At 39.8% G+C, this 25,155-nt stretch overlaps 1 protein-coding gene across 4 annotated transcripts in view; it reads left to right on the top strand.

Moving 5' to 3' along the window:
• slit3 (slit homolog 3 (Drosophila)) overlaps window positions 1-25,155 on the top strand; it is a 222,756-nt gene that overhangs the window by 142,972 nt on the left and 54,629 nt on the right. For all 4 annotated transcript variants that reach the window (XM_067518823.1, XM_067518822.1, XM_067518824.1 and 1 more), the window contains 3 exons: window positions 18,394-18,465; window positions 22,155-22,318; window positions 23,435-23,579. In XM_067518823.1, the coding sequence (XP_067374924.1) occupies window positions 18,394-18,465; window positions 22,155-22,318; window positions 23,435-23,579 (381 nt within the window). The remainder of the gene's footprint in view (window positions 1-18,393; window positions 18,466-22,154; window positions 22,319-23,434; window positions 23,580-25,155) is intronic.

Raw genomic sequence — 25,155 nt, 5'->3', positions numbered from 1 at the left:
GAAGATAAACTCCAGTGCCGTAGTGAAAATTAAGAAAAGGAAATTAGCATGTGCTGGTAATTTAAGGTAAGCTTTTAGAACCTGAAGATTAGTGGAGTGAGTCTTTGGCTGGGACGTTTCCAGTCAATCTCTAAAATGAACTTTTTGGCTTGTCCACGGGGGCTCATATACCAACAGATCATTACTCACTAGGAGTCACCCTTTGTGGTCAAAGTAATGAGTTTACCTGCACATTTTTCACAGAAATGCTTTCCCCTACCTGTTCCCTGGAATGTCTACATTTTCTCACAAACACAAAGTTACTGTTATGTTGAAAGTAATGTAACCAAACGCTCATCGAGAAACAAGCGTTTAAATCTGCACAGCAAGGATGCATTTGGAAACAGTGGATATTCAGGAAATAAATGTTGCTTTTGAAACATGAGCTATACTGACAAATGCAGCGTAAGAACCAAATTGATTCATGGACAGACAAATGTAGTAGTGCATTTGACATTTACTGTTGTGAGGTAGAATTTGAAACAGTCTTGTGTAATTCAGCCACACACTGGGCAGGGAAATGAAGAAACACTCTCATGCGATGTCTCTTAACATCAAGCGTCACGCCTGCCCTTTAGCAGCTGGGACATCCTGCTGAAAGTTAGGAATCATTGGCCCAGTACCCCTCAGATTATCCCCCCAGCGCTGAACCACTTGGTGGTCACTCTTGGAAAACAGAACGCTCTCAAGCTGCTAAGCCCGACATTATTCTTTGTTTTACCAGACGACTCAATTCATCGACATTCCTCTGTGTGTGTTCTGTGATACCCTGCCAGAAATTTGTAGCGCTGATTGCGTTATATGAAAACAGCTGTCGATTCAAAAGTGTCCACATCGGTTTAGTGATAGGACACTGAAGTGGCTTTTAACGATCAAAAAAACTCTGATCTATCTACAAACACAGAGACAGACTCACACTTGACTCGTAATTCTTCCACTTAAAAGCATGAACAGATCGTAAGCCGAGGTGGCCTTTCATATTTGTCATTAAACTCCTATCAGAATCAATTACAGCAGCACTAAAGTTACTAACAAGTGATTTTCCTAATGATGAGGGTTACTGATTCATGACAAAGACCTTGAAGTGTTAGCACTAAAGAAAAAAAATTCTTAATTGCTTGATTCCTTTTTATCTCAATACAGTCTTTCAAAGGCATTGAGATTGGTACTGTAATTTGTAATTTGGAAGTGAATTTAATCGGCTCATTACTGACAACAACAATGCAGGCGGTCTCTGGTCTCGGTTTCTATTACAAAGGTCAGAGCCAAAGCTGCATGTTCTGTAGAGATTATAGCTAATAAACATATTAGGAGAATTTATTTGATAACTTCCTATTAACGTTTGACTGACAATTGTGCTCTATTTATTAAAGACAATAAATACAAGGGCTTTTTATCCTAAAATGTCCAGTTCATGTATCGATGGTCAAAGCTGCAGCAACACACCAGAGGGAACTGGAACATGACTTTGCTTTAATGCATAAGTGAGAAAAGTACCATGGCTGTGAAACTTAAGAGCCCTACAGTCTTAATATTTTGATTTTTTTCTTTTTTTTTTTAGGAGAAACCCTTTGATTGTTAAAGCTGTATGTGCTCAAACTTGTAAGGCCAATAAATACAGAAGAAGTGGGAATGTAATTATGTGATAAACACAGTCTTTATATTTGGCAGTGGAGCCGCTCGATCCACTTTGTCGGTTTGATTCCTGCGAATTTCCTCGTCTTTGCAATCACGTCAGCGCAGATGGTAGGCATTCCTCCTGCAGCGTCTAATGATTGTGTGTGCCAGTGTGTGTGTGTGTGTGTGTGTGTGTTTTACTCAGTGAGAGCTAATTTATTGCTGAGTGTCGGCACTGAATGCAGGCCAGCCTTGCTTCGCTGTACTCTGAAGTCTCCCCATATATTATTGCGTTCATTTGTATCAATGGGGAATGCAGAACAGTGGGAAAAACATCCTTTTATCCTGCCAATGTGAAGTTAGAATTTAGTTTTATGCATTTCGTGTAATGTTTAATTTGTTTTGGTTGATTATGCAACTCTGATGATCATTTTTGCAGCTTAATTAACTACAGTAGCATCCTCCGTTTTTCTTTGTGTCCTTGAGATTTGAGCCAACAATCTGTATCAACCTTTAGTTTAGCTTCCAATTATGTCTCCTAGTTTACCATCTCAATGTATTAGTCTCCATTCAGTTCCATCTGCCTGTAGGAGCGGACAGTTTGTAGATTAATTGCATTTACAAGTGCAAAGAAATCATTGTTAATGTTCTGCAATGGCTCAATCAATAACATATAATCTATTTAAAACACTTACCAAATAGCTAACACCTGATTTGGAATTCCACTGTGTTTTTACCAAGGGTGTCTGTCTGTCTTTGAATGAGTTAATCCAGTTAGTGCATGTGTCTGCCAGGCCACATCAGAATAAATGATGGGTCCCTGTGTGACGATGAATGGTAATTTAGATTTAACATAACTGGACTAACGAGCACGCTAATGACTCCAAAGCTAGGCTGGACAGCTCTCACTCGACAGGCTCACGTCTTGCATCCCAATGAGCTGTGTAAAGGGCATCCATGTACAGAGAGAGAGAGAGAGAGAGAGAGCTTCACACAGAGAGGAAAAACGTGCAGAAGTGTTTTAATAAATGCATGCATACACAATCATAAATTCACAAATGGTTCTGGCAGGAAAACACACACGCACACAGACGTGCACATACACACATAACGCAGAGGCTGTGGTTGTGTCTGTGTGCACACGTGTGTTTGCCTCTAAGACCTCCATGAGTAGTGGAGAGCAGCGGTGTCAGGCTAATGTGAAGCTGATTAATTAATTATTATTCATAGGCCAGTTTTCAACCAGTTGAATTAGATGTGGTTTTCGTTCAATGATCTTTCGACTCCACTCTTTTTTTTCTGTCCTGACAATTAAGACTAATGAAAATAGATGATAAGTACTTGATCATTTTGAGATATAAATACAATTAATCTGTTTCGTTTTTCAAATGGGGGTCTCTATCGCTGTCAGAAAATGTGAACAGGGTGAGTTTTCAGTGAATCGTTTATCTTCATATCTGAACGCGCTTTGTTGCTCAAGGTGATTTTCTCAAAGGATTTGCAGCACATTTCACTGCTCTCTGTTGCACGGTTGACTTGTCATTTTTCAAAATAAGCTTCTCTTTAAGGTGCAAAGTTTTCTTTAGAACTAGTAAATACACCATTAAGTGTTTACGGGGCCAGTAATCTGTGGCGTTATACCTGCAAGCAGCACTGCTTCATCAGAGTTACTGTACATTACCGTGTCATGCTCCTTAGTTGAACGACATGCTCAAACACATGTAAAGTGTGACGTTATCATAGTGTGCTTCCATTATTGTTATGGATTTCCGAAGCCACTTGTTACCTCTGTTTATGTGCTGTCAATGCCGCCAGAAATCAGATAATCTTTACCTGCTCAGGTCCTGAAAAAGCCAATGCTGTATGGGTCTATTAGCATTCAGCAGCGCCCACAAGTCACTCATTGTTACCTGTAACTATTTGGGCCTTTTGCATCTCTTTCTAGGCCACATAGCATCAGTTTTTAAATCTAAGTACATGAAAACATTTTATAGAACCCAATAGAAACAGAAACTAGAGACGTAATCTGCACATTTCTGTTGGGGCTACTCAGAAGCAATAAAAAGCAAATGTGCTACAGATAAAAGACTAAGATAAAAGAGAAGTCTTTCCTTATAGCATCTGAGACATGTAAAGAGGAAGGACATGTTTAAAAAAAGATGGGAGAGTGTCTGATGTATCCCTATTGCATTCTCTCCTCCAGGATACTCTACAGTAGCCTTTTGCTGATACCACAGAAAAACTTTCATGTTGGGAGGGTTTATAGATGAGCTTTATAGATGTGAGAGTGAATGAGAAGCAGGTGAAAAGTCATTGCAAAAATGTCCAGTGTGACAAAGAGACACAGCTGGAGAAGTGAACAGAGAGCTGGTTGGGGCGGTAAGGCAGAAAAGTGAGAACTCAAGCTGCCTTTCTATACGACACAGAGAGAGTCCAGGGGTCTGAGAAGCTCTCCAAAGAGCAGTGAAACGGCTGCATGTTTAATGATTACTTTTCTCGATGAAGCACTGCTCTTTGGAGGAGGCTGCACTTCTGAGAGTGAAAGGAAACAGTGAGAAAAAGACAGTATAAGGGAGAGAGAGAGGAGAAACGTGTGTGTGTGTGTGTGTGTGTGTGTGTGTGTGTGTGTGTGTGTGTGTGTGTGTGTGAGAGTGACTGTGTAGCAAAGGGGTATTGGCCAACGAGTGACTGTCATAACTCATAAGGGGAGACAGACGGAGTTGTTCACTGTGCTGTAGCTTTACAAGGTGACTTTCACTCAGCCTGACACGCACACACACACACACACACACACACACACACTTTTAAACACTTTCTTCAGCATCTGATGCATCTTCCCCCTCTTTAGACATTTTCTGAATTTTCTGACATTTTCTAAATCCGTTGTCACCTGCACTTTTTCCCTCTGTGCTTTTCTCATTCCTCTCATTTGTTCCCTCTTCGTATTTGTTTTCTTCTTTCATCAGTCGCCCACCTTTTCCTCTATGTTTTAGTGTGATTGCAAAATGTGCTGATGCAGGTATCAAAAAATGACCAAAATTTAGTTGAGCCCGCATGTAAATAGGAATTACACTAGACAGAGACATCATCAGCTCAGTGTTTCAGTTCAGTGGCCATTCAACCAAGCAGTGCGACCAGAATAGCTCTTTCTAGGGCTGTTTGTTTCTATTACATCAAAGAAGAAGAGCAGCAAAAAAATTAGAATGATGCATATCAGGCTTGTAAGCTGGAGGCAGTGAACTGCTTTTTCATCCAGCGTACCGTAGACTGCCCTTCTACTATATTTGCACCTCCTCCAACTTTTTTTGTTCAGCAGATGCCAAAGTTTGGGGAAAAAAATGCTTTAAAAAGAAGAGGTGGAATGAGAATGTGTGAGCATTACTCTTTAATGATAACTCCACTGTTATAAGGAAGTCATCTCATGCACATTCAAAGATTGCCAGAAGTGCTCTTTCTGCCGCATAGCATTTCTTACACTTGGCCAGTTGTGCATGCAATATGAGAATGATGCACCCTTACAGAGCTAATCTAACCCCACTGAGATGAAAACAGGCTTTTATTTCACACCTAAACATGGAATAACTAACAGAACTATATCTGAACAGAAAAAGATAGAAAATAGTTATCACGCTAAGTCCAAAATGCTATTTCTAAGTTATTGCATAAGTGACTTGATACTTCTATGTCCTAGATTCCTAAATCAATAATCTGTAGAGGCGATGCCATTATGTACCAAAAAGAATGCAGAAATGTTAGTCTGTAACACTGTCTTGAGCAGATATGCTCCATCCTATAAAACTACCTTCATGTCCCTTCCTTACAGTGTATTTTTGTCAGGATTAACTATAACATCTTCAACATGGTCGTTGAGAAACTTGTTTCTTGCTGCGATTTTCTCTTGTGTCATGTGAAATGTGATGCATTAATAATAATAAATGAATGAATTAAAATTAAGCAGTAAACCTAACCTTATTTTTAAGGTGAGTTAGGTTAACAGTTGTGCAAGTTATATAAGGTAAGTTTGAAAAAAAGCTAAACAAAACCGGCATGAAACCATATTGTTAAGAGTTTCTGGATTTAGCAAAAACAAACCTTCAATACTTTTCAAATAAATAAAGTCCATGACATACTGTAACTTATGCTCATCAACTTCTGCTTTCTGTATCTCGGTCATTCAATTTAAGACCACGGAAATCAAAGTTTGAACGCATCCAGCCGTGTTGGGACTGAGCATCCCCACACTGCAGCGTCTGACACCTGTCGATCACAGCCACCGTTTAATTGTTTCCATGCTGACTTTTGTCCACCACAACATTAAGACCACCAAGTGAATGTATCATGTATCTGCTGATCTATTGTTTTTTGTTATTGTGAAGAAATACAAAAGCCAGCGTTCTGCCTTTTTTATAGAATTTTAAGTACTGTATGGCGATTGTGTGTGAGTTTTGCCTGAAGTGTAATTTGACCTACAATGGAAAACTAGGGTAGTTGTTTGCACAACTTCACGGGTGCAACTGGCCAAATTGACTAAAAGAGTTAGTGGGTTGAAATAAAATTTTGTGTGCCCTACATGTCAGAATATCCCCAGTGCAGCTGGTGTGCGTCCATCCTCAGCCGCCCCCATTTCTTGCAATTGCATTTCTGTGGCTGTGTCCTGCCTCAAGATCTGCCTTGTATCCGCGCTGCGTGGGCACTAGATCGAAGCCCCTGAAATTAACCGTTCTTGAACCTGAAGTTTACTAATACGAAAGCTGCTGTGTAGGTGTGTATGATTCTGCAGGTGTGTGCAAACAATTTGCTTTGAGTGGATCCATCAGTAATTCTCCATGTTTGTGCCCTACACACTCGAACAAGTCTTCTTGTATCTATCTATCTGTCCATGTGTGAGTACGGAGGGGTCAGAACAGAACAGAGCTGTGCAGTTTTCTGCTGTTCAGTGATTTTGGTTTGGCTGGCCTTTTGGCTTCTATTTGAGTCAGCGTGCTCTGCAGAGCCATCACGCCCTGGCAGCAAGCGTTGCTTTGGTAAAGACAGACAGGCTGACCTGAGAAAAGGGGGGGAGGGGAAATAGACTGATGAGGCAGTGTGGGAAAGAGAGCCGAATGGCAAGAAAGACAGAAGACAAGATGGAGGGTCAGAACAAAAATGAGAATACGGGTCAGTACCAAGCCAAACTAAGGTTTAAAGAAAATAGCTGGAAGGATTTGTGAGGAAAGCGCGAAGAGAAAGCAAGGAAAGTATTGCTGGGGAGAGGGGCTGAGGTAACTACTGTTTTCATAATAATAACAGGCTGGAGCGACAAAGAGACCAGAAAGAGGAGCAGGGCTGAAAAAATAGGTACAGACGCTGTGTGGCAGTGCACTGATTTCCCAGGAATAATGACCGTGAATTTATGAAGCGCTTGAAGAGTTTCCTGGTCTGGAGAGAGAGGCAGAGGAAAGGTCGTAAGGTTTGGAGGGGGTGAAGTCAGGAAAAGTGAGAGAAGGTAAAGAGGAAAAGGAAAGGTGAGTTAACTGTGGAGAGAGAGGGGAGCAGTGTCAAAAACTGGAACAGCTTCGTGAAGAAAAACAGATCATTGTTTCCAAACCAGTACTGACAAGGCCAGATTTTACAGTAGTGAAATCAAAGCATTTTGTACAGTGGGATTTAAATTCTCTGCAAACTACAACCAAAAGTTCACTGTGCTCTTTGTGGTCCCACACCGTGTACAGGAACCAGCACTCGAGTAGACTGTGGTATTATCCTCCAATCAGCTTTAGAATCACCTGGTGGTTTTAATGTATAAAAACATTACCAACCATTAAATGCTGATGTATCATTATGGGTTAGTCCCCTGTCAGCACATACAATGGTCAAAATCAGCTCCACTTTTATGTACTCCATCTTTTAGTGGAGTATTTTTACTTAAAAAATGGGTAAAAATGTACATACTGCTTAGTACTTTTACTTGAATAAAAGTTTTGAAAAGTACTTGTAGTAGATAATGTTTAGGCCGATACCTGCACAACCTAAGTATAGAGTTTGGGTACTTCTACCACCTCTGTACACTGTGTATTACATTATGCTTGGTAAAGGACTTTGTAGCTGCAGACCGCTCAGAGTGGCCTGATCCTCGTCCCCCAAAAAAGACATTTTTAGGACAACTAACCTTGCTATTGAGGCCGATTGGTGTGTGTGTGTGTTTGAAGGGAAGACAGTGATTATAAACTGTGAAATTTTCAGCTCACAAGAAAAAAATTGTACATACAAAACACAAAATCAATGCTATACACTTCTTACCTGATAATCAGCAATACACTTGCACCAACACACACACACACAAACACACGCACACACTCTCTCATACACAAACCTTCAGTTGTTTTAAAGAATAGAGATGATGGGGTAGGAAGTGACTTTTTCTGCAGTTGGCACCAAACAATTTAAATACAATGACAGACAAAGATAAATAACTGAGCTTGTTCAGAGCTTGTTCAACACAATTTTCTCTTATTAATGTTAGGTGTTGTATGGCCCAGTTAGGTGTAGAGCATCATTTTTTTACATCATTTTTGTACAGTTGCTACTACGCTGGCCTGGCACATCCACCGTAGATTGATGGCTGCAACTGAATCAAAAGTACAAAAAGTTATTTTTTCCAATTATTTCCAATATATTTTGACTAAAGCAGGAACTAATGTGCACATGTTTAGGAATGTAAGACTGAACTGAGAAGCAAGCAATGCATTTTGAACAAAAAGACAATAGATAATCATTCAAGCTTTAGACGACTGCACTCAATCTGTTGTATAAATGTGTTGAACCTCTCCTATCTGTACAGCAGGAAAACAGTGGGAAATAGATTATTTTAGTTTGTCCTCTTATTTTTTATTTTTTTTATAATGCGCATGTAAGAGGGAGTCAAGCGTTGGCATAAGTTCAGCTCAGACCTTGCTACAGAGGAGGAGTGCACTAAAAAACGCATGCAGTCATGCAGGTACAGTAACACATTTGCCAGTAGCAGAAGAGTCTCACGGGGGAAAAGGGGCGGGTAGCAGGGGGCATTTGCAGAGGTGGGAACAGGAGCGTCAGATACTGGAAGAGCTCAGTGCCAGCAGTCTGACCCACACACAATTAATCACATCCCACTGGGTGGTAGGACAGGAAAGAGATGGAGAGATGGTGATGAGGGAGGGTAGTAGTAGAGAGAGGCAGAAGTGATTTAAGGTGGAAATCAAGCAGAGCTAAAAGACAATTGAGATGGGGTGTGAGGAGAGAAAGAAGGAGTGAAGACAGAAAGGCAATCTGCATTCTAATTTATTCTCATTTAAAGGTGTGATGGTCTCATCAGTGCATTTTTGTCTTCACCCCTCCCATACTTTTAGCTTGTACTAGTTTGTTTCTACACATTCTCACACACACACACACACACACACACACACACACACACACACACACACACACACACACTAACTGTAGTAGTTTCTCTGCATTTCTCCATCTCTTTCTTACATATTCCCACACATTCAGCCGGCTGCCAAACCACATGGAATGGAATCGATGACGATCTCCGTGTATCTCTGTTGACTTAGTGTCAGTTAATTCAATTAAATCAACATCATCACATTGTGGTTTTTAGGGGCAGTTTTATGCAACTTTACTCCACGTTCAGGCTTTAATTTATACCACACTTGAAAGAGCCTCACATTTTCTTGGAGATACCTGTGTATTTCAACTTTTATTGTGTCAAAGCCCTTCGCCAGAAACTTGGCACATTATTGGACAAAGTTTGTTCCATTGTCTTTCAGGCAGTTTGAAAAGCTTGCCACGCTCAGCACCTAGTGGTCTCAGTAAGAACTAATGAAAGCATCCACTATTAATTGAATGAAGCTCCAGTCCAATGTGCAATCATATTTTCAATTAAATATATATCATATAAAATATAAAACTGTTTTGAATTACATTTTACACTTGCTGTATGGCTCAAGGTAAGGTCAGAAAATACCGTAACTACTAATTATCTGAATCCCCTAATGCTTTTTAAGTTTGGGTTGTAAACAGTTGAGCTTTCCCATGGTGGTCTCCAACAGCAACACTCTGAAAATCTCAATGTTCACTGAGATGAGAGGACTGAATTGCACGACTTTGGTTGTTTAAACACTTGAGTTTATTAAAGTAGGCTGCACAGACACACAGACACACACACACATATATATATGCATATATGTATATAAATATGCAACAACACACATACACAAAAGAACACAAGCACAAAAACACACACAAATGCTTGACACATTCACTCCGACAAAAGACACTCGAGCATACACGATTTAACACCAGGCTGCCAGGTTAAAACCGTAAAGCAGGCATTAAACCCCGTGGGAAAGTTCAAATATGAGACGATTCAACCACTAAAAGCCCTTAACTCTTATACCTAAAGGCCCTTAAAGCCTGTTTGTGGACCTCATAGACCATTAGAGCTCAGAGTTGAAGTCAACAGGGTCAAAAATCTCTTCAAATTACAAGCTGAAATATCTCGAGCAAAAGAGACACACACTAAATGAAGATCCTATTCTTTCGATTCTATGTCACTTAGTTTTAACAACCTCGCACACTTGCATAAACACTCGGGCTTTTATTCACAGTTGTGTTGTCACAGTATTTTATTCAGAGGTGTATACTTGTCCAAGTCGACTGAGCATACCTGGCAACACACACACACACACACACTCCTTTGAATGAAGGTATACACATGCATTCACAGCAAAACACGTGCACACACACTCACTTACACCCTCTAATGTATAAACACCTGTGACACAGAGATTCTAGGATGACTGATTGCAGCTGTCCTGCCTCCAGTACACACACAGGGATGCAAAGAAGTACACACACACACACACACACACAGTTATCTTTAGATGACCTATAGACATATATATCCTTTTCAAACCTATTGTTTTATCAGGGACTGAATAGAAAGAGTAAAGAGGTTAAGTGATCGTGCGACCTGAAAGTGTGACTCAGATTTTTGGGGTGGGACGGGGGGGCGGCTCTCTCACTCTGCATGGGGAAAAAGTGAAGTGAATGGTAGGTGTGAAGAGGTTAAACAAGTGAGTGACTGAAGGAGTGAAGTGTCCTTGCATTCCTATTTGCCTCCTCTCTTCAAGCTGTAATGAGGCCTTGGGGAAGATGCTGAGGGCTCTTCACACTCTTCACATACTCAGAGTCTTTTAGGCCTTTCGATAGTTGGCCCCTTTTCAGTGTCTGTGTGGGAAAGCTCTCAGAGAATTAAATTTCTGTTGGAACTCATGTCAAAGCAACAACCACTGCTGCAGTATACACTGCACATTATGGTACAAAAAACATTGTTTTAAAAAGGCCATATTCTGCTTCTTCATATTTCAATTCTAATGATGGGTGTCTACAATAAACAATAGAGCTTTCAAAACATGAGCCGAACTTATGTCGATAAAATCACACAAAAACAAATCATGTGCCTTTGTCTGCTGTGTTGATTTTCCAGCAGCTTCCAGAGAGTTTGTCTGGACCCTCCAAAAATATTCCTGACAGTCCTTTGTATGAATCTATGAATCAGCCTATAAAACTGACCCCCATTTTGGGTCCACATGCCCACAACGTACACATCGTGCCCACCTGCTCCCAAATTTCATTCATCCGCTGTTCAGCAGGTTTCCACAAGCTGAACAATCAAAAGATAATGAGACAAGAGCTAAAACAAAGTGGTTCACACAGAACCAAAGACGAGCTACTGCAAGGCAATTTTTTTAGGGAAAAAAAAAGCTAATTATGGAATTGTAAACGATCCAATAGGTATTGCAGTAGAGCCCCAGATGATAATTGTGCATAATGTGGCCCCTTTAAAGTAAAAATTTCCACAGGGCAATCTATCCATGAGCTAGCTCAAAATGATCTTTATATATTTTTTAAACTTAATGTATAGGCAACTAATATATAACAATTCAAACTATTGCCAGTTTCTGAAATAATCTCCAGTTGCTTTTTTCAATACTGCTTAGTTAACCTCATAAGATCACTGCACAAGAAGTGATGCACTTTATGTGCACAACTACTACTGTGGTTGAGGAAGTGCCTCGTGCAGTTCATAGCGACTGTTAATTGTGACTCCAGGAAAGCCCCCACTGTGCTGGGGTGAATCAGAAGTAACTTTACACTTTTAACTCCACTTTGCTAAGCTAAGCTACTGTAGCTGTTACTTGTCCTACTTTAATAGCATTATGCAGTGGAATGAAAAGTGGAAACACTGCCAAGACTAACAACAAATCTCATCAGGAATTTAAGAATAAGTCAGAGAATGAAGAGTCTGTCTTTGCTGCCAGCACATTCACAGATGATGGTCCAACTCTTACTCCTGAGACCACTTTAGGTGAAAAGACAATAATTGAGTAAAAGGAGAGCAGAATAGATTAGATGCTTTCAAAAGAGATATCCTCTTTTTGAGCTTTAAGACTTAATGTTAGAGATTGTACTTGTGAGCAAAATTATTTTACTGCACGTAATATGCACATCGTAGTAGTAAATTATTCATATTGGTGCTTATGTAAACCAGATTACAAATCTCAAAAATTCCCCCAGTGGATGGATGAATTTAAATGAGTTTACACACATTTCTGCCATTTTCTTTTTCTTGTTTTTTTTTTTTAGACTCGCTTCACAATTTATCTCAACGCATGCTTTGAATATCAATCAGACGTCCTCTCTGATGAAATGTTTGCATTTATTATTTTCAGTCAGTATTTTTTCACGGCACTAGGATTTTATTATTGTAAACTTGAAATTTTAATTTTAGAAAACAGGCAGGGTTTAGCTAGATAACATTAAGAACAGCACAATATTTCTTTTATTGTTTATTATAGATGTTATAGACAAAGTGGTGGTTTACTTGTCATCTGTTGAATACAAAAGATTAACTGCAAGTGTTGGATGTGTGAAAGATGCCCTGCATTGAAATATTTACTACTACAAGGTAAAAAAAAAACTTCTGCATTACTCCATGAATGCTGAGAATAAAAAGGTCTGCTCACACCAGGAAAGTGGCACAAACAAATACAACTGGCTGTCCTGACAAATGTTCTACACAAACTGTCATTGTAACACTTACGATATTAATCTATTACAAACAGTGTGTCACATCAAAGATTACTGTTTAATGTCCGCAATTATTAGAGTCTGTGTGATCAAGAGTAGCAATGGTGCAGTCGTACGTAGGGTCATTAAATTGTTTTGTTGTGCTTTCACTTTTTGGTTTCATTCCTAGAATGGAGTATTGATTTAAGATTTCAGAGTAGCTCCAAGTTCACCTGGGGATTTTTACCCCAGAGTTCTGTCTAAAATGAGATGATGATGATAGAGAAAAAAAGCTTACAAAATGTTTTAGGAGCAGTGCAGAAAATTGAAATAATTTATGATGTTTTTACACAAGTAACAAATGTTTAACCTCTGCACAAAACTGATCCTACTCCTGTCAGTGTCTGCAAAATCTCAACAGTTTGTAAATGAGGTTAGCAGTATTTTAATTATTTAAAAGAATTTACAACCAAGCAGTCATTTCTAAAGTGAAGACTTTTCCATTTATAGTGAAAAGGCAAATTGGTAGCAGGGGAAGTCTGATGCACTGTTGCACAAACCTGTTGCAGTGCATTTTCAAAAATTTAATGTGCAATAAAAACACTAAAATTGACCGTTCGATACGGTTTCATTTTATGATTCGTTTTACGTTGTTTGGTTATTCCGTCGTCAGTGCTCTTCTTTCTGTTCCTTTTCGCACACCATAACTAATGTTAGTGATTACGAGAGAGAATAATCGTATTGAACGTGAAGTCAATATTGGTTGTAATCACAGTCATAAAGTTACACACTGTTGTGTAGTGTTTTAATGGCTGCAGTAATTCAGACATTCTGTTCGTGTATTGATCTGTGTCTGTTAAGGCTGACTGAGCATAACAGAGACTAATAGAAAATGTGTTTTATTACACGAATGCACACTTAGAGGAACATATGGCAGCTCAGACTTTGTGAAGTCATGTTCCCTTTTTGGAGATTCATATATTTGAATCTCTCCGCAAGAACAGTCCCTGAAGTTTTAGTTAAAAACAAAAATGTAAAGTCTTGCAGGGTGGCAGAGTTTTGCATTGATAAATTCATTACTAGACTTGTATTAAAACGTACTGTAGTTGGCTTGATTCTAAAAATTGTACTGCCTCATTTTTGCTTGTATGTATATACGGCAGACAGACAGAAGTTGCTTTGGAGTATTTTTTGTTGTTGTTGAAGTTATTTTTAGTGTCTGTGTTTATGCCCAGCATCTTAAAAGCAGAGCAGACGATGTTCGAACCTCTATAAACAGCCAGTTAATTGTGTGTGTGTGTGTCCATGTGTTTCTGAAGGAGGGAGGAAAGATTGACAAGAAGGCTTTGACCTCAGTGTGTAGGCTGCAGTAAAGCCACATATGATAACATCACTCTCTTTCCCTCCCTCCCCCCACCTCTCTCTCTTTCTCTCTCTCACACACACACACACACACACACACACACACACACACACAAACAGCATCTCCTCGGTGGGTTGCCTCTAAAGAGCCTCTTCCATCACTGACTGCAGAGGCCCTTTTGCTGCAAGAGAATAGGCACTGCGTCGCGAATACACGCGCAACGATGCACACAAGCATGTGCTGCTGTACTTGCTGACTCGAGAATATGCACTTGATAGTAGGACACACACATGTGTGAATGTGGACACACACGCACATTCAGGGTTCATGGATTTATCCTGCAATACCACTGCAGCGGTCACTGCAGCCAAGCTCAAATTAAAGCAAAAAAAAAAAAAACAACAGAGCTGAATAGGCATTTTGGAATAGAAACATTGTGTGTCACAAACAGTGTTGGTTCTTGAGCTCTCTTTACTGTGAAACCAAACTATTTTTTCTTTTAAACTGGCTTTCCTTTAATAATGAATCTGCAGGGTAACAAGCCTCCAGTAAAATGAAAACTACATATGGCTCAAATCTGCAATAAATTCTGTATGCATTATTTATTTCCCACAAAAAAAGGTGTGTATTTAATGGATAAATTAGTAACTACTTACAGTGTTTCACTGAATCCCTTTTTATAGATGCAAACTCATGATCTTCTGTTATACAATATTAAAGACACTGGAATCCAGTGGCTTCATATGTCATTCACTTTACCAGCACCATAGCTATGGTCCGGCAGGTCCCTGCTTTACATGCTGATAGACTCAGTGTGTTGTTATCATGTGACATGTGCATCAGTGTGTTTAGTTTGGCACAAAAAAAAAAGAACATTTATGGTTAGATTTGGACACAAAACAGTTTAGATTGTAACGGAGCATGAACTGGTTTCTCTCGTCTCCTCTGTTTTGTCACTTGCTCATTCACACCAACCTCCTACGTACAAAAACACTGTTGATTGTAAATTAACACGCCAAATGCATCTCTGGTAGTAGATGTCACCAATTTCCTACATATGTTGCTCATAATACTGTAGCTATGCCAGACGGTAGGAGGTGAGTACCATTTCATAAATACGGGCTGATGATGAGTAATAACTTGCCATTCATTGGCATGATAACACTTGAATGCAGCGTTGGGATCATGGTAATTTCAAGTTATTATGAAAATAGAAATAGCAAACAGATAGCAACAAGAAAATATGAGTGTTTGTAAAACTTTTTATTTAACCTATAAATCATGTAAGTTAAGAGTCAGTCCTGACAACGGAACATAAAGGCCTGCAAACCAAAGTCATTTTGAAAACAGCTGCAACACACGGTGCTAATGCGCAGTGCAAAAAGTCCTTTCCTAAGCATATAACATCAGTTGTGAAAACATTTGAAAATGGGAACACATGACTACATAGCCAATGTTCTGGTTTGTTCTATGTGATTTTGTGGTGGCAGCACAGTATAGTGTGTTGGGATCTGTCAAGGCTGCAGGATTATAAACTTCAGACAGACATAAGGTGGAGTGCAGAACCAGTGGAAAGTCCCTATCTGCACCAATCGGATACATTGCACTGAAAAGCCAATGAGTGAATCAAATGCAGAAATTCACAGGTGTACAATGTTCTGGCCGTTTCTTCACTCATATCACCGCCAAGTGCTTGTTTAACCTCTTCTGTCGGTTTTATAATGCTCCCAAAATTAAAAAATTCCATCCCATCTGAATGTTTTAGCTCAAGCTAATGCTCAGCCAACAGCAATTAAAGTGTCAGAGTTAGTAATTGCACAAAATGAAAACAGACTATGACTTTTCAGAGTAGTTTTTCAGAGCCCTCCGTTGATAAGGTGATTTCACTTTTATTTCAATGGCGATGTTCCTGCAGCAATATGCACATATTTTATTACAATCACATCAAATTTAAGAGTATCTATGATTTTTAAGAGGATAGCCATGGCCAGAAGTGTGTAAAATAAGCTGGGGGGAAAACTACCACAAATGTTGCTAAATGTTGTTTTTAGTGTTTATCTTGGCTTAATATAGTCCAGTCACTGCTTTATTAAGGGAGAGGGATGTGGACGGGGGTTAAACAGACTCAGTGGGAGAATAACTGACAGGGAAATTGCAGAGGGAAATTATTGTTATTCCACAATTAAATTATATATACTGGGAGGAATCACCCCTGACAGGGCTGACCATACCTATGTGTGTGTATGTGAGAGGGAGTGTGAAACCTTATCCATCTACCAAGGCCACTGAGGCTATACTGGCAGGGACAAGAACGTAGAAAGTGAATCGGAAGGAGAGAAAATTAAAGAGAAAGAAAAGTAGTAACATAAACAGAGTGGAGCAAAAACAGTCTATTTTAAGTCTGAGTGGGTGTTAGTGAAAACACAGCAAACCTCTGGTAATGAGCCTAGTTGTGACGATGGTACGTAAAACAAACCATCCTTGATTTGTGTCAGCGAAATCTGTCTGTGGTCACACTGTGTGTTTAGGCACAAACATATTGCAGATGCTGTAAAATTCCTTTCATCCTGAATTGGAGCCATTTTTCAGAGAGAAAACTGACCTTGTCCTTGTCTGAAAGCATTTAGAACACGTTGTCAGACTTGAAAAATGATTGGGTTTCCCATTTTAAAAAATGACCGCTCAGACTTCATTCTTCCTGAAACAATGACTCTTTGAATACACAAGGTTTCAGGTGATATGTAAAGTAAACTATCCCTTTTTTCTGCCCAGTGAAATTAATGATCCATGAAACTTGGGTAAAAAGCGAAGCAAAGAGTCGCATCGACTCGTGTTGACGTTGGCTTCCACAGGCCGCCAGAAAAATGACACCGTATTATAAATTTTAGTAAATCCCTGGATTTCTAATTCAACATGGATCTCTCATTTACTCATGTTTTCAATGTTGACTTTTTCTTGTAAAAAAACTGCCTCCAAGCCATGAAAACCGTCTCACAAGTTATAATGAGGGCTCATTATTTTTGCTGTATATTATGAAATTTCACCCCAGATTGATATGGTGATTGAAACGTTCATTGTCATTATAGGATTATAAGTTGATCCATTTGTTGTTTTTATTTAATTACTGGCACGTCTTGTGGAAATGAGTAGATCATTTGCATTATTTCTAAGTGCTTTTTGTCGTTGTTAACACTGTAAGAAATTTCTGATGTGTAAAACAGCACAGTGGTCGTAGCCTTTGTATCCACTGCTTCAGGAAACATAACTTGATGCTTTCATATATTGTGAACATGCATTGCGAGTTGTGTGTCTTTTTCCAGTGTTGCGTTTTGGCCGCTTTGTAAGCTTTGCATGCACTAAGTCACGAACAACCTCTTGTGCTTTGATACATCTTGGTGAATTGCTTTGATGGAAAACTGTCTCTTATGCATGTTTTTAAATCTCTGCTCTCATTTCTGTCTTTTTTTTTTGTACGTGGAATCCACAGATGATTGATTGGTGCCGTTTTTCTTGTGCATATGTGTGCGCGTGTGCATGTGTGTTTGTGGCATGTAGTTGTAATAATGTTTGAAATGTTCCCAGCAGTGTTTGGATCTCTTGTGTCTATAATGTTGAGATTCTACATCGTATAAAACCCTCAGAACCTCCATAAACAGTACTTTGACATTAAGATGGGACAACAGGAGAATGTAAAAGGAGCTATCTATTGCAGTAACTTCTGTTTCTTACATCAGAATACATATAGTTTTCTGTGGATATAACTTGTTGTGCGAATCCTCTTTAGTACATCCAATCTACTGGTAAACAGTAGTTGTCTAGTAGTTGTATAAGGGACACAGTGCCTTGTGTCCCTTATAACAGTGAAATTGAGTGTTTTCCTCTCTGATTGCTTTAGAAAAAGGGTTCATATTATAAACCTGACAGGGTAAAACAATTATATTTCACAAGAAAATAGCAATCATTATAGAAAGGTTTCAGTTCAGGGCTTTTCTGGTCTGGCTTGTCTAGGATCTATAGACACACAAGGTTTTTGTAAACATCTTCTTTAAGTAGGGCTGTAGATAAAAACTGTTGAGTGTTTTTCCCCTTTTCGACTGTGTGAGAAGTCAGGGAAAAGGTAGCGAAGTGTTGAACGTGAGTCTTGGACCAAAGTTACAGTAATGTTACTTACGTCATAGTTTAAACCACCAGAGCAATAAGTGGCACCAGGTTCTGATTTTTCTAACAATCTGTTTTTCCCCATCTCTCCTCCGGTTCCCCCACGACTCTGTTTCTCTGTCCAGCACCCTCAACAACAACAACATCACCCTCATCCCCCTGTCCAGCTTCAACCACATGCCCAAACTGCGGACACTGTGAGTATAACAAACAGTCACACACATTCGCAGAAAACTGCTTACGTATACTGCAAATGCTCGGCAAGAGAAAGTGCCTTCCTTCACGCACACTGAGGACATGGTGTAGTTACACACTCCACAACCGTAAACCAAGTAATGTTCACTTTCATACACATATGCCTCAAACACACACATCTTGACAGCAAAGTCTGTGTGTGATCATCTAATGCCATAAGAGGAGACCAACTCTAGTATTGTTTCATGACTGTGAATAATCATGTGGCCATTTCGCGCACAACACGCACAAACACACACACATGAAAACACACAGATAGATACAGTGACAAGTAAGAGCATGTACCACACACACACACACACACACACACACAATCTGATAAATAACCCAAGAAAAGCTTGTTAAGACTCTTATCTGCTTTGGTTCATTACGACACACATCCTATACTAATGGTATTGATGTGAGCACTACAAAACACACACACACACACACACACACATTGTGATCCAACATGAATGTCATGCCAAGTGATTGCTTTGATTTGTGTGTATATTAGTCATTTTGTTATTCTGCACTTGAGTGTGAAGGAGATTTTGGAGTTGCCAAGACGATGGCACGACATCTTAACGGAGACTCCCCATAATCCCATGGGACTGGCTGAGAAGCAGACCGTTGGTTGCATTCCTGCTGGCCGCGCTGAGGGCCGATTCTGCCAAGCCAGCATGCATAGAATGGGATTTCCTCCTCAAATCACCATTTTTATGAGGCACTTGTGTGGTCACGCAACCCTACTTAACATTCAGAAATGGGGATTTCTAAACACAAAACACAACAAAATAAAAGCGGCTTAACGGAGGTACAGACGATACACAGAGGTCCATCGTTTAGCCACATTTTTTTTCCTGACTTTTGACTGACAGTGTCCATCAAAACAGACAATCTCACATCAGAGTTTCTGTTTTTCCTGCATACTGCTGCAATTCCAGTAGCAATGCAGCTCGAAATCAGCCTTTTTAAAATTGGATTTTAGGCAGCAGCACAGCTACGCAGTTGCCAGCAGATTGAGTGCAGGGTTACCAATATCCAATATCTTTAATCAGAAGCCTTCGTCTGCTTCTGTTTTCTGACAACACTGTGACGGTCTCCTCTGATTTCCTCATTCTTCCTTTTCCTTTTTTCTGTCCTCCTTATTGTTTCTGGTCATGGGTCTTCCCTATTTTCTACTTCTTTCCCAATTTTTCCCACCTTTTTGTCTTCTACCTCGTCTATACTAAATTATTTATAAGCTCTGATATTGTCTGATTCTTCCTTTGGTGCTTTTCTTCCTGGTACCATCTGGCTAATTTGGTTGCTTTCTCTTTGCCTCATACATTTTATTCATCAGCCTTCCTTTGTTCGGTCTTGTTCTATAATCTTAGCTTCTATTTGGACTTTTTCTTTCCACTCTTGTCTTTGTTCACTGTCATGTTCCTATCTTAGTGATAGGTGGATCTTTGAATGGGACCTGCTACTGTTATATTAATATAATATTTCTAGTTTCTAATTGCTCATTTAAAGGACACAAAATGACCACAAACTGATGTACAAGAAATACATAAACACCAACCATGTGCTATTTAAATGACTAAAACAGACATAACCTCTCCAAGACAAAAGATCCAAAATGTCCAATCATAAAACAGCCACAAAGTTACCCCCAAAAAATTATTACAAACACCACTGCCAAGAACAGTGGAGTGCTCTTTGCCCAGGGGCTCACTTTCTCACAGTCCATCCAGGATCTCAGTCTATCCTCTTCCCCACCATCTCTCCTAGTGCCCTGCCTCATCTTCCACCTCCTTCTCGCTTGCGTCTGCTTTTAAATTTTATGTGTGTTCATTTTTGCTGTATTGAACTTACAGCTTTTATAAAAACAACTCATTCAATCAGATGTTTAGGGATGCCCCTGATTTGATTACTGGGTTTCTGTGTCTAGACACTTACCACCACCTCAACCTGTGATTTCTTTATATGGCTTTTACACACAGAATATATAGATCCATTTTTACTGTTTTATAACTTTCTCTCTACTGTATGTATCAATCACTCTTTCTATCTCCTTCTGTCTCTCTTTTTGTGCAGTGTATTGTACATTTAGTGTATTAGCAGTAATGATATCACCTCATGGTGCCTTTTATTCAGAAACTTGAGCCAATGAAAAGATTAGAACTCCCACTGCTTCTGTGTGTGTTTGTGTGTTTGTCTAATTCACTGTAGAAAATATGTGCCCATGTGCCTCACTAAAATTAAACACGCAGAGGCAGACACACATAGCAAACACACACATACACACGTTTACACAAACATCATGCACAGTGTCCTTAGTCACCCACGACCAATAAGCACGACAAACACTATCACTGACTTACACACACACACACACACACACATTACTTTCTCTACACCCCCTTGCCTGTTCCCATTCTCCCCTGGGCTTTAATCCTACTTGTCAGTAATTAAGGCTGAGCCGGGGGTGGGCCGGGACGTGGCTATCTCCAGGCAGGGGTTTGACTATAAACTGGATTTATAATAGGAGTGCAGTATTAAAACCCAATGCCCCCGCTGCTAGCATCAATGAGCCTATCTCTGTGCCATAACAGGATTTGTCCTCTTCTTTATTACAAAGGGAGGCCTGTCTTCTGAAAGGCTAGATATCCCGGCTGGCATATAATACGCTGACAAGACATTCTGCTGTTCATCCACCCTCCTCCTCCTCATCTCTCTGTCTCTCTCTCTCGCGTTCGCTCTCTCAAGGTGCCACATCCAGTCTGTGTTGCCTGTTGAGAGTCTCATCTCTGTGGAGCATCAGCTGATCGGTTCTATACTGAACCTTGAAATTAATGCTACAAGTAAAATCTGTAAATGCTATTAGTGTAAAAAAAAAAAATGTTTAGATGTAATTTCAATGTGAACAAAACATACAAAGTAACACATTTGGTAATATGTTGCAAAATGCATTTAACTTTTAAAAATCCAGCTGTAACATCCCAAAATAGCAGAATCCTTGATACCAACATTTAGGTTTCAACATTCACAGACACAGTGAAAACATGGATACATAAAACTTTACCCTAATGAATAAATGTAATTACCTATATCAGTGACAAAAAGGTTTAATTACGATTGTGTCGACATTCTTACATGTAACTAACTTTAATCAATCACCATAGACAACAACACAAAAAAAACCTTTTGTTCTGCTCTTTTCTTTGTCTTTTTCAAATTTTATTACTTTCTTTTCTTTTTTCCACAGCCCTGTCTCCTTCCCTTTTTTCTGTCTCGCGTTCTGTCTTTCTGAATAGGTGTGATTTAGTTGCATGTGTCCTCACTCTAAAGGGAGTCATATTGTCACAGACCTTGGGGAAATGAGAGCCCAGGATATTACTCTGTGTGTTTGTGTGTGAGTGCCTGTTTGTGTGTGTGTGTGTGTGTGTCGCCAAAGCAACAGCCTCATGATTCTGGCCAAGGATGTGAGCTGTGTGAAAAATAGAACCCATTTGAATGCAGACTCAAATACATTTGCGCTTGCTGGGCTGATGTGCCCAATTTAACTTCATAGACTTTTTGAACAGCTCTAGAAAGTGGCAGACACGAGTTGATTTTTCTAGTTTTGGTTCCTGTTTTGTACTTATATCTCTATTTAATCATACAGGCGTTTGCACTCCAACAACCTCCACTGTGACTGTCACCTGTCCTGGCTTTCTGATTGGCTTAGAGCCAGACGCAGTTTGGCTCCCTTCACCCAGTGCATGGCCCCCGCCCACATGAGGGGTCTCAATGTCCCAGATGTGCAGAAGAAGGATTTTGTCTGCAATGGTGAGTTGATGTGTGCATACAGTACATACACACATGGAGCTCGTACCATTCTATTTAAATATTACAACCTTCAAATTAGCTTCACCACAACTGCCTCAGTTTGATGCAAAAGAGCAGTGGTTCTAGTATGAGCTCCATCCAGATGTTCACCTCTGCACCCAATCTCTAAGGCTGAGCTTAGCCATCCTGCAGAGGAAACTCATTTCTGGTCCTTTCATTCATAATCTCATACTTTCACTACCTTCATTACAGCAGCATCTTACTTCCAACCTAAAGGGATTAATTTACTGTTGTAAAACACAGCCTTAGACTCGGAGGTGCTAAACTTTACTTTTTAGTTTCACTTTACTTTTTGTGGGGGGCTTAAAAAAAATAACATAAAACACTAAAAAGAATACAATCAAAAATGTAAATAATGCTTTTTATGGAACTATTCAGCACCCCTGGCATAAATAAGACGACATTTTGAGGGTGGAGTCAAGTAGAAGTCTATTTCCGATTTTACTGCTGCCAACAGTTGACTCTTGGATGTTGAGGTGTACAGTACAGACAGTGTAATAAACCGGAAGCCTATTATTACAAGCAGTATCATTATCGTCTCCGGTCAGCTATAACACTGAAAGAATTATGGTGTAGAGCATGTAATCAGCTAAAAGGCCAGTGTAAGAGCAGTAATGTTATCAGCAGCAGATAGTATAGGCACTGTTTATAGGCCTCTGATTCAGCTCTCTGTGCTAATAGACTGCCAAACAGCTCTTACTTTATTAGCCTTTAGCCTCGTCTTTTCTCCCTGCAGTGTACATGCTAAACACCAGTCTCCTTTTACTTGTACTTTTGTCAATCCCTGATCTCAAACCCTAAGTCAATAATGGATTTGGTCTCTTCTCCGTTGCTCATTATTTTCTGCCATATTGGTATTCACCCTGCTCCTGCCCTTTCATCTGTTTCCTGAGATAAAATGTAAAACACACTTTGCTGATACTTGTGAATGTGGAAAAGTAACTACAGTTACGGTGAGGACAGTGATTTCTCAGTGGACCATTTCTCTACTAAGCCAGGATCTGTTCAATATTTCCACAATCTGATATGTTATTGTATTCGTGTATTGTGCTACAGGTCCAGAACAGACTGAGACAAGGACTTGTGTTCCTCAGGTGGCCGTGTGTCCACCCAGCTGCAGCTGCAACAACAACATAGTGGACTGTCGTCGTAAAGGCCTAACTGAAATACCAGCCAACCTCCCTGAGGGCATCGTGGAGATGTAAGAACGCTTTATCTTAATTTTGTATAGGGTATAGTGTTACCCTATACACGCTCAGTATGCATGCCTAGGGTTGTGTATCTTGCATTGCCAATTCAAAGCACATTTCCATATCGTTTATATTATATTTTAAGACACATAGCACTGCATGCATTTAATGCCAGAGCCATTTGTTGCTGTGTGCTAGTGCTGATTTCAACTCATTTTAAAAAAGCGAAGGGAGAGATTGTAAACTATGTACATTTATTTGACTAAACACACACATCTATGGCCACGTAGGTCCACAAGCAGGTGGTTGAATTAACATGACCTCTTCACCTGAACTGCGGCACACTGAGTTTTCCAATGTTAATCAGTTTTAGATTCCAGGCGACCTTTTTTGTGTTACACACCCATACACTTAACATCCTTGTTCTCTCCTCCTCTTTGTTTCTGACTTGTACACACAAATTTAAACACATACACACCCCGCAGTGGGACGTGTTTGATATCCGTATTGATTGCTGTACCCTGTTTGTTTGTACAGAGGACAGCTGGTTGATTGCTCTGAGTAAAGGAGCAATTCTCCCCCCACTGCGCTACACCAATACCTCTATACGTCCCCGGCATAAGTAATAGATTCACGCTCACAAACACACACACACACCAATTCACACGCATATATGCAGAGAGTTTTGTTTGCACAAAGAACGTAACGTACTTGTGCCTACACACACATATTCTAGCAAGGGCTAAACACAGGGACATGCATTTTAATCATAGATTAAAAATTTTTAGTCGTGCATGTTGGTGGAAAGGATCACTGCCAAATGTGTGTGTACACGCTCAAGTGTAGGCCATTCATAACGTACTTTAACACAACAGTGTTGTCTTACACTGTTTAATTTCATCCCACCATCAAAAGAAACGTGTGTGTTTGAATTTGGGCTTTTATCAGTGTGTGTGCGCATTCATACAGAGCCAATCATGTACAGTAGCATCTCACCTGCCAAACCCATCTCCCGTTTCTATTGTCATTTAATCGCCTCCTCACCATATAGATTTTTTATAGAGCCTCTTAAAATGTCACCCCTTTATTACGTTCTTTCCTACAGACCCTTTAAGTGTCTTTGTCTCAACCTTGTTTTATTGCACCCTGATATAATTTGTATCTTTGTTGTGTGTGCGTAGATTGTCTTTGTCAATATCTGTACATCCTTGATTTATTTTGACCCCTTAGCTGTAATAAGATTTTGTTGGCTGCCAGGTGCATAAGATGTGGCAATTTAAGGAGGGCCGTGAGCCAAGAGACAGACACCTTCCAGGCTTGTGTTCAAAGCTAGGGTCACTTAAATGTGATCCAAATTGGCTCAGTTCATGGCACAAAATAGGATGTATTGGATGGATTAAGCTGCAAAGTGACTTACAGTGGTTAAAGACAGTTATTCAAGATGAAGCAAGAGAGGCTGCAGACGCATACATACAAACTGTCCATGCACAGATAGACAGCAAGATGGATAGAAAGACATCAAGGGAGAGGACTAAAGACTGGAAAAGAGAGGGATGGTCAGTGGAGGTCAAGAGCAGAAGAAGAGGA

This window comes from Channa argus, chromosome 10, assembly GCF_033026475.1.
Source record: "Channa argus isolate prfri chromosome 10, Channa argus male v1.0, whole genome shotgun sequence".
Taxonomy (NCBI): domain Eukaryota; kingdom Metazoa; phylum Chordata; class Actinopteri; order Anabantiformes; family Channidae; genus Channa; species Channa argus.
The sequence above is the reverse complement of the archived record's forward strand: the minus strand, read 5'-3'. Positions and strand labels throughout refer to the sequence as shown.